This window comes from Gracilinanus agilis, chromosome 4 (genome assembly GCF_016433145.1).
Source record: "Gracilinanus agilis isolate LMUSP501 chromosome 4, AgileGrace, whole genome shotgun sequence".
NCBI lineage: Eukaryota > Metazoa > Chordata > Mammalia > Didelphimorphia > Didelphidae > Gracilinanus > Gracilinanus agilis.
The window spans coordinates 230,585,040-230,597,655 of record NC_058133.1 but is presented as its reverse complement, the minus strand read 5'-3'; the positions used below and the strand labels follow the sequence as shown (position 1 = coordinate 230,597,655).

At 39.3% G+C, this 12,616-nt stretch overlaps 1 protein-coding gene across 1 annotated transcript in view; it reads left to right on the top strand.

The window, feature by feature from the left end:
* Positions 1–697: 697 nt before the first annotated feature.
* The window catches only part of SLC26A11 (solute carrier family 26 member 11), a 65,548-nt gene continuing 53,629 nt past the window's right edge, over positions 698–12,616 (top strand). The window contains exons 1-5 of the mRNA XM_044675169.1: positions 698–880; positions 2,640–2,832; positions 3,456–3,541; positions 4,979–5,058; positions 9,934–10,076. Of these exons, the coding sequence (XP_044531104.1) occupies positions 698–880; positions 2,640–2,832; positions 3,456–3,541; positions 4,979–5,058; positions 9,934–10,076 (685 nt within the window). The remainder of the gene's footprint in view (positions 881–2,639; positions 2,833–3,455; positions 3,542–4,978; positions 5,059–9,933; positions 10,077–12,616) is intronic.

The window sequence follows — 12,616 nt, the reverse complement described above, 5'->3', positions numbered from 1 at the left end:
CCGTCTCTAGGCTTCGCTCCCAATCCACTGAGCTACCCAGCTGCCCCCATCTCACATACATATATGAGACAATGTGGTGGTATAGTGGAAGAAGAGCCAGGACAGTCAGGAAACTGGGTTCACTCCCAGTGACCCCAGATCTTTCTAATTTTAGAGCAATGCACTATGTCATATGGACTGCAGAAACACTAGTTAAAGAAAGAAAAAGTTTATAGTGTTGAAGACAGGTTTGTCTATTTCATAGCTTTTACCTAGAATCAGTGTTTCTTTTGGGCCTTTGCCCTTCTTCCCAACCCAGAAAAATGCAGGTAATCTTTGTCAGGATCCCCATATATTTGAGGGAAGGGGACCATATATATAAACACAGACATCCTACTACTGCCTTCTGAGGTAAGAGGTGTGATCCTTTTACCTGTATAATATGGGACACTAACTCTTTAAGAGCTCAGACTTTCCAGGAGGCTTATCATTTTTAGCTAGAGCCCTTTTTGGTTCTCCCTTAAATTGCAAGACCTAGTAGGACTTTGATGGCAGCAGAGTTAGAGTAAGCAGACCTGCTTGGACTCCAGGATCACCGGTAATAATGACCCCACTGGAAGTAGAGGTTCCTTGAGCTCCAGTTCCTCTGACCATTTGTCTGTTTTATACAGGGCTGTCCACTGTCCTTGGAGCCAGGGTCAGCTCAACAGGCTTCAGCATGACAGAGCGAGCATGGCGCTATATCCCAGGAATGGTGCAGAAAAGGCTTCCTATCCTGGGATGGCTTCCTCACTACTCCTTGAAGTGGTTGCAGCTGGACAGCTTCGCTGGGTTTACTGTGGGACTGACTGTTGTGCCCCAGGCTCTGGCCTATGCTGAAGTGGCTGGGCTACCTGTTCAGGTGAGATATCTGAGCTCAGGCAATAATAATCCATTCTGTCCAGGTATTGGGGCTCCTTTCACTGACAACCCATTTCTTCTGTGACCTTCCATCCATTTATATCCAGCAACAGGGACAGAAATACATGAAAATAACCCTAGATATGTAGATATACTTGTAGATACACAATAACATGAATATGTACAGGTACACATACATGCATAGATAGACATGCACACGTGCACACATATATGGTGCCCATCTAGACATTTGTTTACATGTATAAACCCAATTCCTATACATGTGTGTATATATGTATATGCTTATATACACACATATGTGCATGTGTCTTGGATGAGGGATTTTGACTTTTGGTTCATAGACCCCTTCAGCAAACTGATGAAGCCTTTGGGCCTCTTCTCAAAATAATGCTTTTAAATATATAAAACAAAATACAAAGAATTGCAAGGGAAACCAATTTTATTAAAATTAAGTTATTGAAACATTTTTTTTAAGTTCACGGATCTTAAGTTAAGAACCTATAATATAGGTAATATATATGCATATATGTGTATATGTATGTTTGTATATAACTATAAATAGTTATTTGTATAGAACTGTTAAACTGTAGGGCTATATGCCACTAGATGGTATAGTGGATAGAGTGCCCGGCCTGGTCTCCAGAAGACTCATTTTTCCCTGAGTTCAGATGTGAACTCAAACATTAGCTTTGTGACCCTGAGCAAGTCACTCTACTCCGTTTATTTAATTTTCTTATCTATAAAATGAACTAGAGAAAGAAATGGCAAACCACTCCAGCATCTTTGCAGAATAACCCTAAAAGGTTCACAAAGAATTAGACACAACTGAAAAATGACTGAATGAATATGTAACTATAGATAGATATGAAATCAGTTAGCTAGCAAGATAGCTATCTACCTAAATATAGATATAGAGAGACAGCCTCTGAATCAAAAAGACACATCTCTGACAAATACTGATGTCCTTGGGCAAGTCATTTAACTTCTTATTAATTGTCTTAGGCTACTCTATGAATAGTAGTGTTGGGAAAGGGCCATCTCCTCATATTGGAGATCCCCATAATGATGAAATCACAAGTCTAAGACCTATCTGTCTCTGTATGTAGATAGATAGATAGATAGATAGATAGATAGATAGATAGATAGATAGATAGATAGATAGAATGGCAGATATTCAGATAAATGGATGGATAGATAGATAGATAGATAGATGAATGGATGGATGGATGGATGGATAACTACTAATTGTAAATATTAAAAGAGGGAAACAAAGGCCTGGGTAATCTAAATTAAATATAGTAATTAGTCTTTAGATGGTAGAGATATACACAAACATATTTACATATAGATTCACTCTCCATATCCAGTGCCAACTCTGATCTATTCTGCTCTACTGTTAGCCTCCTTGGACCCTGCTGTATGTTAGTGAGGAAGAACCCCCCACCCCAACCCCCACCTCCCATCCCTGCCTATCATTCTATATAATCTACTAACTTGTGGACATCTGAGCTATCTGTATATTGTGCCTTATGAGTGGCTCTGTGTATTGGATGACACACAATAGGTATTTAATAAATGTCTTTTCTCTTGAACATCAAAACCACATATGCCTTGTGCTTAAATATCAAGTATTGTACACATGCTCAGGAATGCATGCTTTAGTTATTGGCTGATGGTTTTGTCTAACTCAGTGACTTCCTCATCCTTCTTGTAATCCTTGTCTCTGTTTCTCTGAGCAGTATGGCCTCTACTCCTCCTTTATGGGATGTTTCGTGTATTTTTTCCTGGGCACTTCTCGGGATGTGACCTTGGGCCCCACAGCTATCATGTCCTTGCTGGTTTCCTTTTATGCCTTACACCAGCCTGCCTATGCCGTGCTCCTCACTTTCCTCTCTGGCTGTATCCAGTTAGCCATGGGAATCCTGCACTTGGGTAAGACATCTAGAGCTTCTTCCCTGGATTCTCTGGAACCATTTGGGAAGGTTCCCCATCTCATCAGCTTCTGCCTTCTACACTACATGGTCCCACCTCTGTCTTCTCCAAGGATGGATAACTTGTCCCAAGCCAGGTCACTGGGGCTGGGTGTTCAGAAGCTCAGGATACTATCTTTGCCTCTTAAAGGCAGATAGGTGACCCAGTGGATAGAATGTTGGAGTCAGAAGATCTGAGTTCACAAGCTGTTTGACCCTGGGCAAGTCATTTAATCTCTGTCTCCCTCAGTTTCTGTATCTGCATCTGCAAAATTGAATTGTTGTGAGGAAAGAATGAGAAAGTATTTGTAAGGTGTTTTGTAAACCTTCAAGTACTATGCAGCTAGCATTTATTTTAATAATAGCTATATAAATGCCAGCTATAATAATAACTATGTTATTATTATAATAATTATTTCTCTCTCTTCTTCCTAAAAAAGTACAAACAATTCAGGGATACTAGCTCTACCCATTGTCCCTACTCCTGTTACTTTCCACAACTCCACTTTCTGACATCTCTTTTGGAACCAGAAACTGCTTCATATAAGAAGGTGCTCCTCCATGACTTTATTTTGTGTTGGCCAGGTTTCCTGTTGGACTTCATTTCCTACCCTGTTATTAAAGGCTTTACATCTGCTGCTTCAATCACCATTGGGTTTGGCCAGATTAAGGTAGGAAAAGCATCCTTCAGGTTGTTGCTACCCACTGTTACCATGGGTATCTGGTAAGCAAGGGTATCTGAGGGGCAATAAATCCTGAGATCTAAAAACAATAACAAACTGAGTTTTAGAGTAAGCCTTTTTTCCTAGGGGCTCAAAGATAGCATTTTATAGTCCTTGTCTTGCTTGACTTCAATAAATAAGGACATAGATAAGAAGAATTTCTCACCAACCTCTCTGTTACAGAGGAAAAGCCAGCAGGACACAGGGAGGAATAGGATAAGAACCTTATGTTTAGTCATTTTCCCCTCTTCCATTTCTCTGCTCAGAAAGGATAGTTGGTGCTTGGTAAAAGCTTAAAAAAAACCTCCCCCCTCCCTTTTTTTGCTAGAATTAAGAAAAATTCAGAAAGATAACCTATAATAAGCTTTGAGAAAAACCTCCTCTGAGGAAAGGTAGATTTTCTGAAATTTGTAGGAGCAGGAAAATATCTTACTTAACTGGGATGGTTTCCAATGGTTATGAAAGGAGAGAGAAGAAAATGAGATGGCCTCTTAAAGTCCCCTCCAGTCCTGATATTCTGCAGCACACCCATATTTAGTACATTTTGGAGCATGTAGCCAATTTGCCACTTTGTTCTATAATTTATCTTGGAGATTTTCAGACAGTTGATATGTCAGACTAGCACCCAGTATGAGTGCTGAGGTCTCTCAGTGCTGTTTTCTGGCCCCAAGAGACCCATTAGGATTCTTTGTCCTCTCTCTAATCTTCTCACTTTACTTCTTTTTTTTTTAAACCCTTACCTACCATATTAGAATCAATACTGTGTATTGGTTTTAAGGCAGAAGAGTGATAAGGGATAGGCAATGGGGGTTAAGTGACTTGCCCAGGGTCACATAGCTAGGAAGTGTCTGAGGCCAGATTTGAACCTAGGACCTCCCATCTCTAGTCCAGGCTCTCAATCCACTGAGCCACCCAGCTGCCCCCTTTCTTCCTTTACTTCTAAAATTTCATGGAAGGAGCTGCTACTGGGATGGAGTGGGTGAGAGGGAAAGTGAGAAGAAGCAGACATAGTGAAAGAAAATATGAATCTGTTCATACCTGCCCTTATTAATGCTTGCTCCCCAGTACCTCTGAGATAAAATACAAACTCCTCTGCTTGGAATGTAAAGCCCTTTACAAGCTGAATCCCACTCACCTTTTCATAGTTACTGTGCATAACTCACCTTCATTGACTACAATCCATGTGAATTGGCCTATATGTGCCGTTCCCTGGAAATGATGGATACACTCCTTCCAACATAGAATCTCTCAAGCCAGCTACTTTGTGAGGCCTTTCCTGATTCCCTCTGGCTGCTAGAAAACCCTTCACCCTTGAAATTTCCTTATAGTTATTTATATATAGTAGGTGCTTAATAAGTATTGATTAATTTATTGGGTTTTGCACAGAACCTCCTGGGTCTTCATGACATCCCTCAGGAGTTTTTCCTTCAAGTATATTACACCTTCCTCAGAGTTGGACAGACCAGGTAAGTGTTACGATTAAAAATAATAAAGACTGATATAAATATAGAAATTAGTAGTTTAATTAAAGCCATGGCCATGCTGGTAAAATATATATAAGACCACGCCTATCTTTTATATTTACCGCCGGAGCCCATCTTCTAGCCAGCCCTCAGGAAGGTCAAGAGGCCTTACTTTCGGTTCTCCTCCCATTTAAACTGTCCTATGCGTGGGGACGCAGGCATCCCCACGCCCAAAGAACCAGAAACCGGAAACCCGTTGGACCACGGGAAATGTAGTTTGATAGTCCCCACGTGTCCATAGAAAAAATAAATATACTTTTAAATGGCATCTCCCAAATTCCAATTATATAATTCCTCCTGAGGTCCGGCAAAAAAAAAAGGTTAGCCCTTTTCCTTCGCTGGACCTATAAAAATAGACAACTTCTAAATTCTAAGAATTTGTGGAATAAAAGAAATAGATGAATGAATGGATAAAATTAACCGCATTGACAAAAAAAAATTTGGGGGCAGTCCTCTATTGGCATAACATGTACAATTAAAACAATACATTCAATTCAAATTCAACTCCCCATAAATTCAATTAACTGCACCCCAAGGTTCAAATTTTGGTCTTCATGGTACAGTGAAGGCTTTTCAGGCATCTTCATGGTGTCTTCACCAAACAGGTTTGTCGTCTGGATTCTGGGGAGATGGCAAGATCCTTATTCTAAAATTATTCTCAAAAGAATTTAAACTTTACATTATAGATTACAAAACATACATTTTCTTCTAAGAATTATACATTTCCCCCTGAAATTACTCCTCAAAGAGTTAAAAAATACTTATATTTTTACATTATCAAAATTAAAAAAAAAAAAACACACATCCCCTTGAGGAAAATTCTAAACACACCTTTTTTTCTTAAAAAGGGTACCTCAGGTCTGCTAAGGATGAGTGGCTGAGTTGCGGGGTTTGTATGAAATCAATTGGCAAAATAAAAAGAATAAAATTCAAGAAAAAAAGAAAAAATTAACTTGTGAATGAAATGTAAAATGTGCAAAAAATGTAGGGAAAATAAACTTATAACAGGCTTTCGAAACAAGGCCCAATGAAAGGGATTTAAGCAGTTAGCTATTACCCAATTAAGGCCAGGACTTAAGGGAAACGTCTCTCTCTGATCTGATTTGCCATCAGCTTTTCAGGGAAGTGAGCCAAATAAATAATCAATCTTAGGTGCTGGCCTAGGAATTTAAGTTGAGGGGACCTACATCCTCTAAAGTTTTAGAAAAGACTGGGACTCCAGGACTCAAACCCCAATTTCCAAGCCCTAAAGTATTGGCATAGAACTCCTGCAATCCATGCAGATTTTTTAGTCAAGTCTCTGACCATGTGCTTTCTTAGCACAAATTAACGGCTTTATGTTCCCTTCTCCTGGAATCAGACAGAAAGGCATTAAATCACAGTCCCATATTCTCAGTCTCAGGCTCAGGTATTTGCATCAAGCTTATATTGTTGTAGAATCAGAAAAAGGATAAATAATGATTATATATGTATTTCTAGTACAAGATGAGAAAAAGGAAAAATCAATTGCTCTAATTAAAAAAAATGTTTTAAAAATCAAAAATATATATATAGCTTAGAACTAGAAGGGTTATGTTACCCAAAAATGAGAGTTTCTGTGAGAGAAAATGGATCTTACAAATAGCAGATTCACAATGCACATTCAAATAGAGTACCATAATTTCTAATAGCACATTTTAAAACAATAAACAATGATGTTTAAAAATCATATACTTGTTACAACTTTTAAATCTTGGCTAAGAGTTTCTCAACAAACTCTGTTATTGCTTCTATAGTAAAATCTGATATTTGAAAAAAGAAACCTTCTGGTCTAAATTATCCTCAGATGAGAATATACAGGAGCTTCTTGGCTTCCTGTTTTAAAAAACAATCCTGGGTAGGAAATTTTATGCTTCTACCCATTTAAGGCAATAATTTCTCTTATAATAAAATATATAAAAGCTTATCCTTTAAGACAACAATTCTTTAGGATTTAAAGTAAAAGTTAAAAAGATCTCTTGTAAAATTACAAGTTAATTCTCAAGGCATGGAAACTTCCAAGCTTCTATATAATTACCAAGACAGAATAAAATTTAAAAAACATGTGCTCTGGGGCAGCTGAGTAGCTCAGTGGAGTGAGAGTCAGGCCTAGAGACAGGAGGTCCTAGGTTCAAACCCGGCCTCAGCCACTTCCCAGCTGTGTGACCCTGGGCAAGTCACTTGACCCCCATTGCCCACCCTTACCAATCTTCCACCTATGAGACAATACACCGAAGTACAAGGGTTTAAAAAAAAAAAAAAAGGAAAATAAAAATAAAAAACATGTGCTCTATAAATCCAGTATACATAAGGCAATTTACAACTTTAAAAATGTGTAGGAAATATAATGTGAGTATCAGATTAACAAGCTGGTCAAAACCTCTTACCAGTTCTAATAGATTTTTCTCATTATTTGGGAGTTATAATAAAATCACAAACAGAATTAATCTAGCAGCCACAAACTTCATTAACTTAAAATTATTCAGTGCAACAGGAAAATCAAAGAAATAAGCAAGATTAATTTACAAAACTAATTAGCAAAATATAGTAAGATACAGTCTCTTTAAAACAGAAATAAAACTCATTCAGTTCCGAGGTTTAAAAGTCCACCCCTGGTTCAATTTAAGGTTCTTCTGATTGAGTTCTGCTGAGTTTAAGGGGTTTTTTAAAGTTCAAAGTTCTGAGCAGGTATGGGGGTGAATAAGCCATGCCGGCCAATTAAGGGTAAACGCTAGTTCAAGGTTCACGCTAGGTCCACGTGGGGTCAGGTCGTGGGCTCGGGTCTAGAGAAAAACTTAGGTCAGTTTAGAGCTTGTGGGGGTGGGGGTGCCTAAATTGGGTCTTTAGAGAAACATGTGGAGGGCTAGAATGCAGGCCATTACCAAGAGAGTGGGGGGTAGGGGGTTATACTTCCCAAGTCTTGAGCAGCAGAGCTGAAGCTGAACAGCGACGTTCGGCAAGTCAGGGCAGGGGTCGCTTCTGGGAAATCTCAGGATTCCAGATCTACAGAAATGGTCTGCACTGGCGGGCTTGCGGCAGGAACATGAGACCACAGGAAAAGCTGCAGAGATCACAGGCACTGGGACACTGGTAGGAACGTGAGGCGGTGGTCTGTACTGGCAGGCCCGGCAGGGATGAAGTCCAGGTCAGGAGTCAGAAGCGGCGGCAGAGGCACACTGGCTGTGCACCGGCATTTTGGTTTTAAAGCCAGAAGCCAGAATCGGCTGGCCTGACCTCCCAAGGTGGTTTTGGCTGGACTATAGCGAAAGCATGGCTAGGAAAGCCAGTCTCCTTTTTAAAAAAGGTGTTCAAAAGAGCTGAGCCAGGCAAAAAAGCAAGCGTGGCTATCATTTCTGAAAGGCTATCTGGAAAATTGAGAATTCGAATTCCAAACTTTGTATGGTTGCCATCATTGTTACAATTAAAAATAATAAAGACTGATATAAATATAGAAATTTGTACTTTAATTAAAGCCATGGCCATGCTAGTAAATATATATATAAGACCGTGCCTATCTTTTATATTTACCGCCGGAGCCCATCTTCTAGCCAGCCCTCAGGAAGGTCAAGAGGCTTTACTTTCGGTTCTCCTCCCATTTAAACTGTCCTATGCGTGGGGACGCTGGCGTCCCCAAGCTCAAAGAACCGGAAACCGGAAACCCGTTGGACCACGGGAAATGTAGTTTGATAGTCCCCACGTGTCCATAGAAAAAATATATATACTTTTAAATGGCATCTCCCAAATTCCAATTATACATAAGCCACCAGCCTCCATTTTTATTTGCCCCAGTTGGAGCCCATTGGAAAAGGAGGAAGGTGAAAGGAAGGTTCCTCAACTTCAGAAGAAACAGTTTAGAGGATGGTAGACTTAGAGCTATAAGGGACCTCAGGGGCAATCTAGTTCAGCTTCTTCACTTTACATATAAGGAAATTGAGGTCCAGAGACATGAGTTAACACAAGTTAACTAAGATTACCCATTCAGTAAGTGACAGGGCTAAGATTTGATTCTTAGTTTAGCTACAAATCTGATCATTTCACTGTAACATGCCTCTCAATTGTTTCCTGTTGCAGTTCCCATCTTGGGCCCTGCCCCAGCTTCAGTTCCAGGGCAATATAGAATTCAGTCAGCACCCATGGTTAGTCACCAATATCACTGCTCAATATCAGGCACTTGGAGGTGTAGGTGGGCAGTGGGAGCTGGAAGAGGGTGATAACAATAAAAGAGGAGTAAGTAAGTTCCTGTCCTCAAGGAGTCTGAAGAGACAGAAAATGCATGTGCAGAATAACTGAAGAATACAGCAGTGTGCCATAAAGTAAAGATGAATATAATCTAAAAAGAATGCACTCCTCCTACTGAGAAGGTACCCTCTGGTAGAGATGAATGATCAGAGGTAGATTAAGCCCATCAGTGAGGGGTCAGAGTCATAGATGGTTGGAGCTGAAAGAGACCATTGGTATGAGCTAGTCTAACCTCTCTAATTTCACAGAGAGAGAAACTCAAGTTTCCCAAGTTGTTGAAGGTCACCAAGCCAGAGATAATGGCTTTGGTAGAACTAGAATCCAAGTCTCCTAATGCTCATTTCAGTGATCTTTCCTCTACACCTCTGCTTTACTTTGGAAAGGGTTTGGAAAGAGGCCAAGGAGGAGGGAGGCAAGGGTTGATAAAGATGAGGAAAGTCCATTCCATCTAAGAAGAATGACACACTTTAGATATGGGAAGGAAAAGTCAGGCACCAAGAATATAATTCCTCTAAACATGGGATCCTACATTGCCCTTATAGCTTGATTCTCTGCCCACAGGTTAGGAGATACTGTCTTAGGGCTGGTCTGCATGGTGCTCCTACTGCTGCTGAAGGCGATGCGGGACCAGGTACCACCCCTTCACCAGCAGATGCCACCTTGTATCCAACTCAGCCACATCATAGTCTGGTCCATCGCCACAGGTAAGCCAGCCCCCTGGAGGATGGACTGAGGGATCTAACTGTGGTGAGGAAACAACCCCTACCAAAAAGCCGCAGCTCTGGCTTGCATCCAGAAGCACTGAGCCATCATCTTGCCAAACAGATTTGCCAAATGATGAGCTAAATTCACTGACTCAGAAGTAATAAAGGGTTCAGGAAAGTAAATGTGTAATGAGGTCAATTAACTAGTTACATACTCTTTCTAGAAAAGTAAAAACTTTGTTTCATTCTGCCTAGATTCTTCTGATGAAACAGACAGTAAATTCCAGAGTTGAAGGGTTTTTGTTTTTTCTGGTGAGTGACATACAAAGAGCATAAAAATACATATTTCTCTGGTACTGTGTGGTTTATAAACTCTCTCCTTATAATCTTGTGAAGTAGGTGGTATAATTAATATTTCCATTTTTATAGATATTCATACTCAGAAAAATTAAGTTGTTATTATTATATTATAGCCTTATTATAACTTATATTGTCACATAACTGAGTGGAATTAAGACTTGAACTCATGTCTTTTACGTTTAAAAGTGTTTTTCTTACAGTTTTTTTTATGTTTTAAGTTTAGGGCTCTTTCCATTATATTTTGTTATCACTCTAAGTCAACCAATTGAGTTCCACACAAAGGTGCATGGGATAAGATGATAGTCTATTGGGATCCATCCTATACTGAGAGGAGAGGTGAGATGGAGATAAGGAGGGGAAGGGCAGGGGAAGACTGATGTAGCTCATAGTCATTCCCAAATAATCTGGAAATTATTCTGTTACTATCTCTGCCAATGATTTGCTATATAGAATCACTGAATCTTAGAGCCCAGAGGCCTAATTCAATCCCTCCCCTAAAATATGAATTACAGGGAATATAGTAGAAAAAATGCTCAAGTCCCAGGCCTGAGTTTGTACCTCAGCCCTGACCTTGATTAGCTGTATGATCTCAAACAAATTCCTTCCTTTTGGCCCCAGTTTCCTGATTTGGGGAAAGTCCTTTCCAATTCTAGATTTTTGATTCCTGTCATTTCTCAGTAAGTTGAACAGTATTCCCAATCAGAGTTGGACATTTTTCACTATTCATTTGTCTTATTTTGGGCAAATCTAGCAATTTAAAATCCATACGTAATTGAATAATTTTAAAAGGAATTCCCAAAGAACTAATTACAGGCTGATTTTAAATAGTGGACTCTACTAGTGCATTTAAAATATGATTCAGCTTTTGTAGGTGGCCCAGGAGTCTGTTCCCAATTTCTAATCCCTAAAACCTCATTTTCTAGCTTCTATGATGCAGACTTGCTAATGGACCTAGGCTAATGGTTGGTGTCCCTTCTCCCTAAGAGACCTACCAAGGGACATGGCTAAATGTGGATGGAAAGGAGTGACAATGTCCCCACTTTCTTGGAGCTTACAATCCAAGGCAGATGGACATATATAGTCAAGATAAATTCCACAAAGATATATATCTCTTTGAAATCATATTAGTGAGCATTGTTTGCTTTGGGATTTCTGTCTATTTCCTGCTTTATCCAGTATCCTCTTTCTCTTTCTATTCTAAGATTTCCCTCAAGGGGAAGTTCTTTACAATACCAGTAGGGACCTCGGAAGTCCACAGTTTAGTCACAGTGTTTAAGATAAAATCTGAACTTAAAGCTTTTTATAATCACTTGCTTTGTATTTGTATATATTTTGATACAGGGATGGGTTTGGGAGAAGAGGCAGGAGCGGCACTATCCCTGTGAATGCTCCTTTATTTATGTGGGTATATCCACTAATTTATTTCTTTACTTATTCATCTATTTATTTATTTAAAAATCCTTACCTTCCATCTTAGAATCAATGCTGTGTATTAGTTCCAAGGCAGAAGTGTGGTAAGGACTAGGCAGTGGTGGTTAAGTGACTTGCCTAGGGTCACAAAGCTAGGAAGTGCTCAAAGCCAGGAAGTGCTTGAAGCCATATTTGAAACTAGGATGGTCTGTCTTCATGCCTAGCTGTCAGTCCACTAAACCACCTAGCCACCCCTGAACCTATTTGTTTTTGACATTGATTTTTAAAAAATTTGAGTTTCAAATTCTCTCTTTCCCTCCCTCCTCTCCCTTCTTCTCTATCTATTGAGAAGGCAAGCAGCATGATATCAATTATATATGTAAAATCATACACAACATATTCCCTATTACCCATGCTGCAAAAAAAAGAAAGCAATAAAAATAAAAAAGTAAAAAAATATGCTTTAATCTGCACTCAGACTTCCTCAGTTCTCTTTCTGGAGGTAAAGATATTTTTCATCATGGTCTTTTGGAATTATCTTAGATCATTGTCTCGATCAGAGTAGCTAAGGCTTTCACAGTTGACCATCCTTGTGATATTACTATTACTATGCACAATGTTTGGTTCTACTCTCTTTACTTTGCTTCAATTCATATAAGTCTTCTCAGGTTTTTCTGAAAGTATCTTGCTCATCATTTTTTTTTAACATTTATTAATATTCATTTTTAACATGGTTACATAATTCATGCTCCACCTTTCCCCTTCAACCC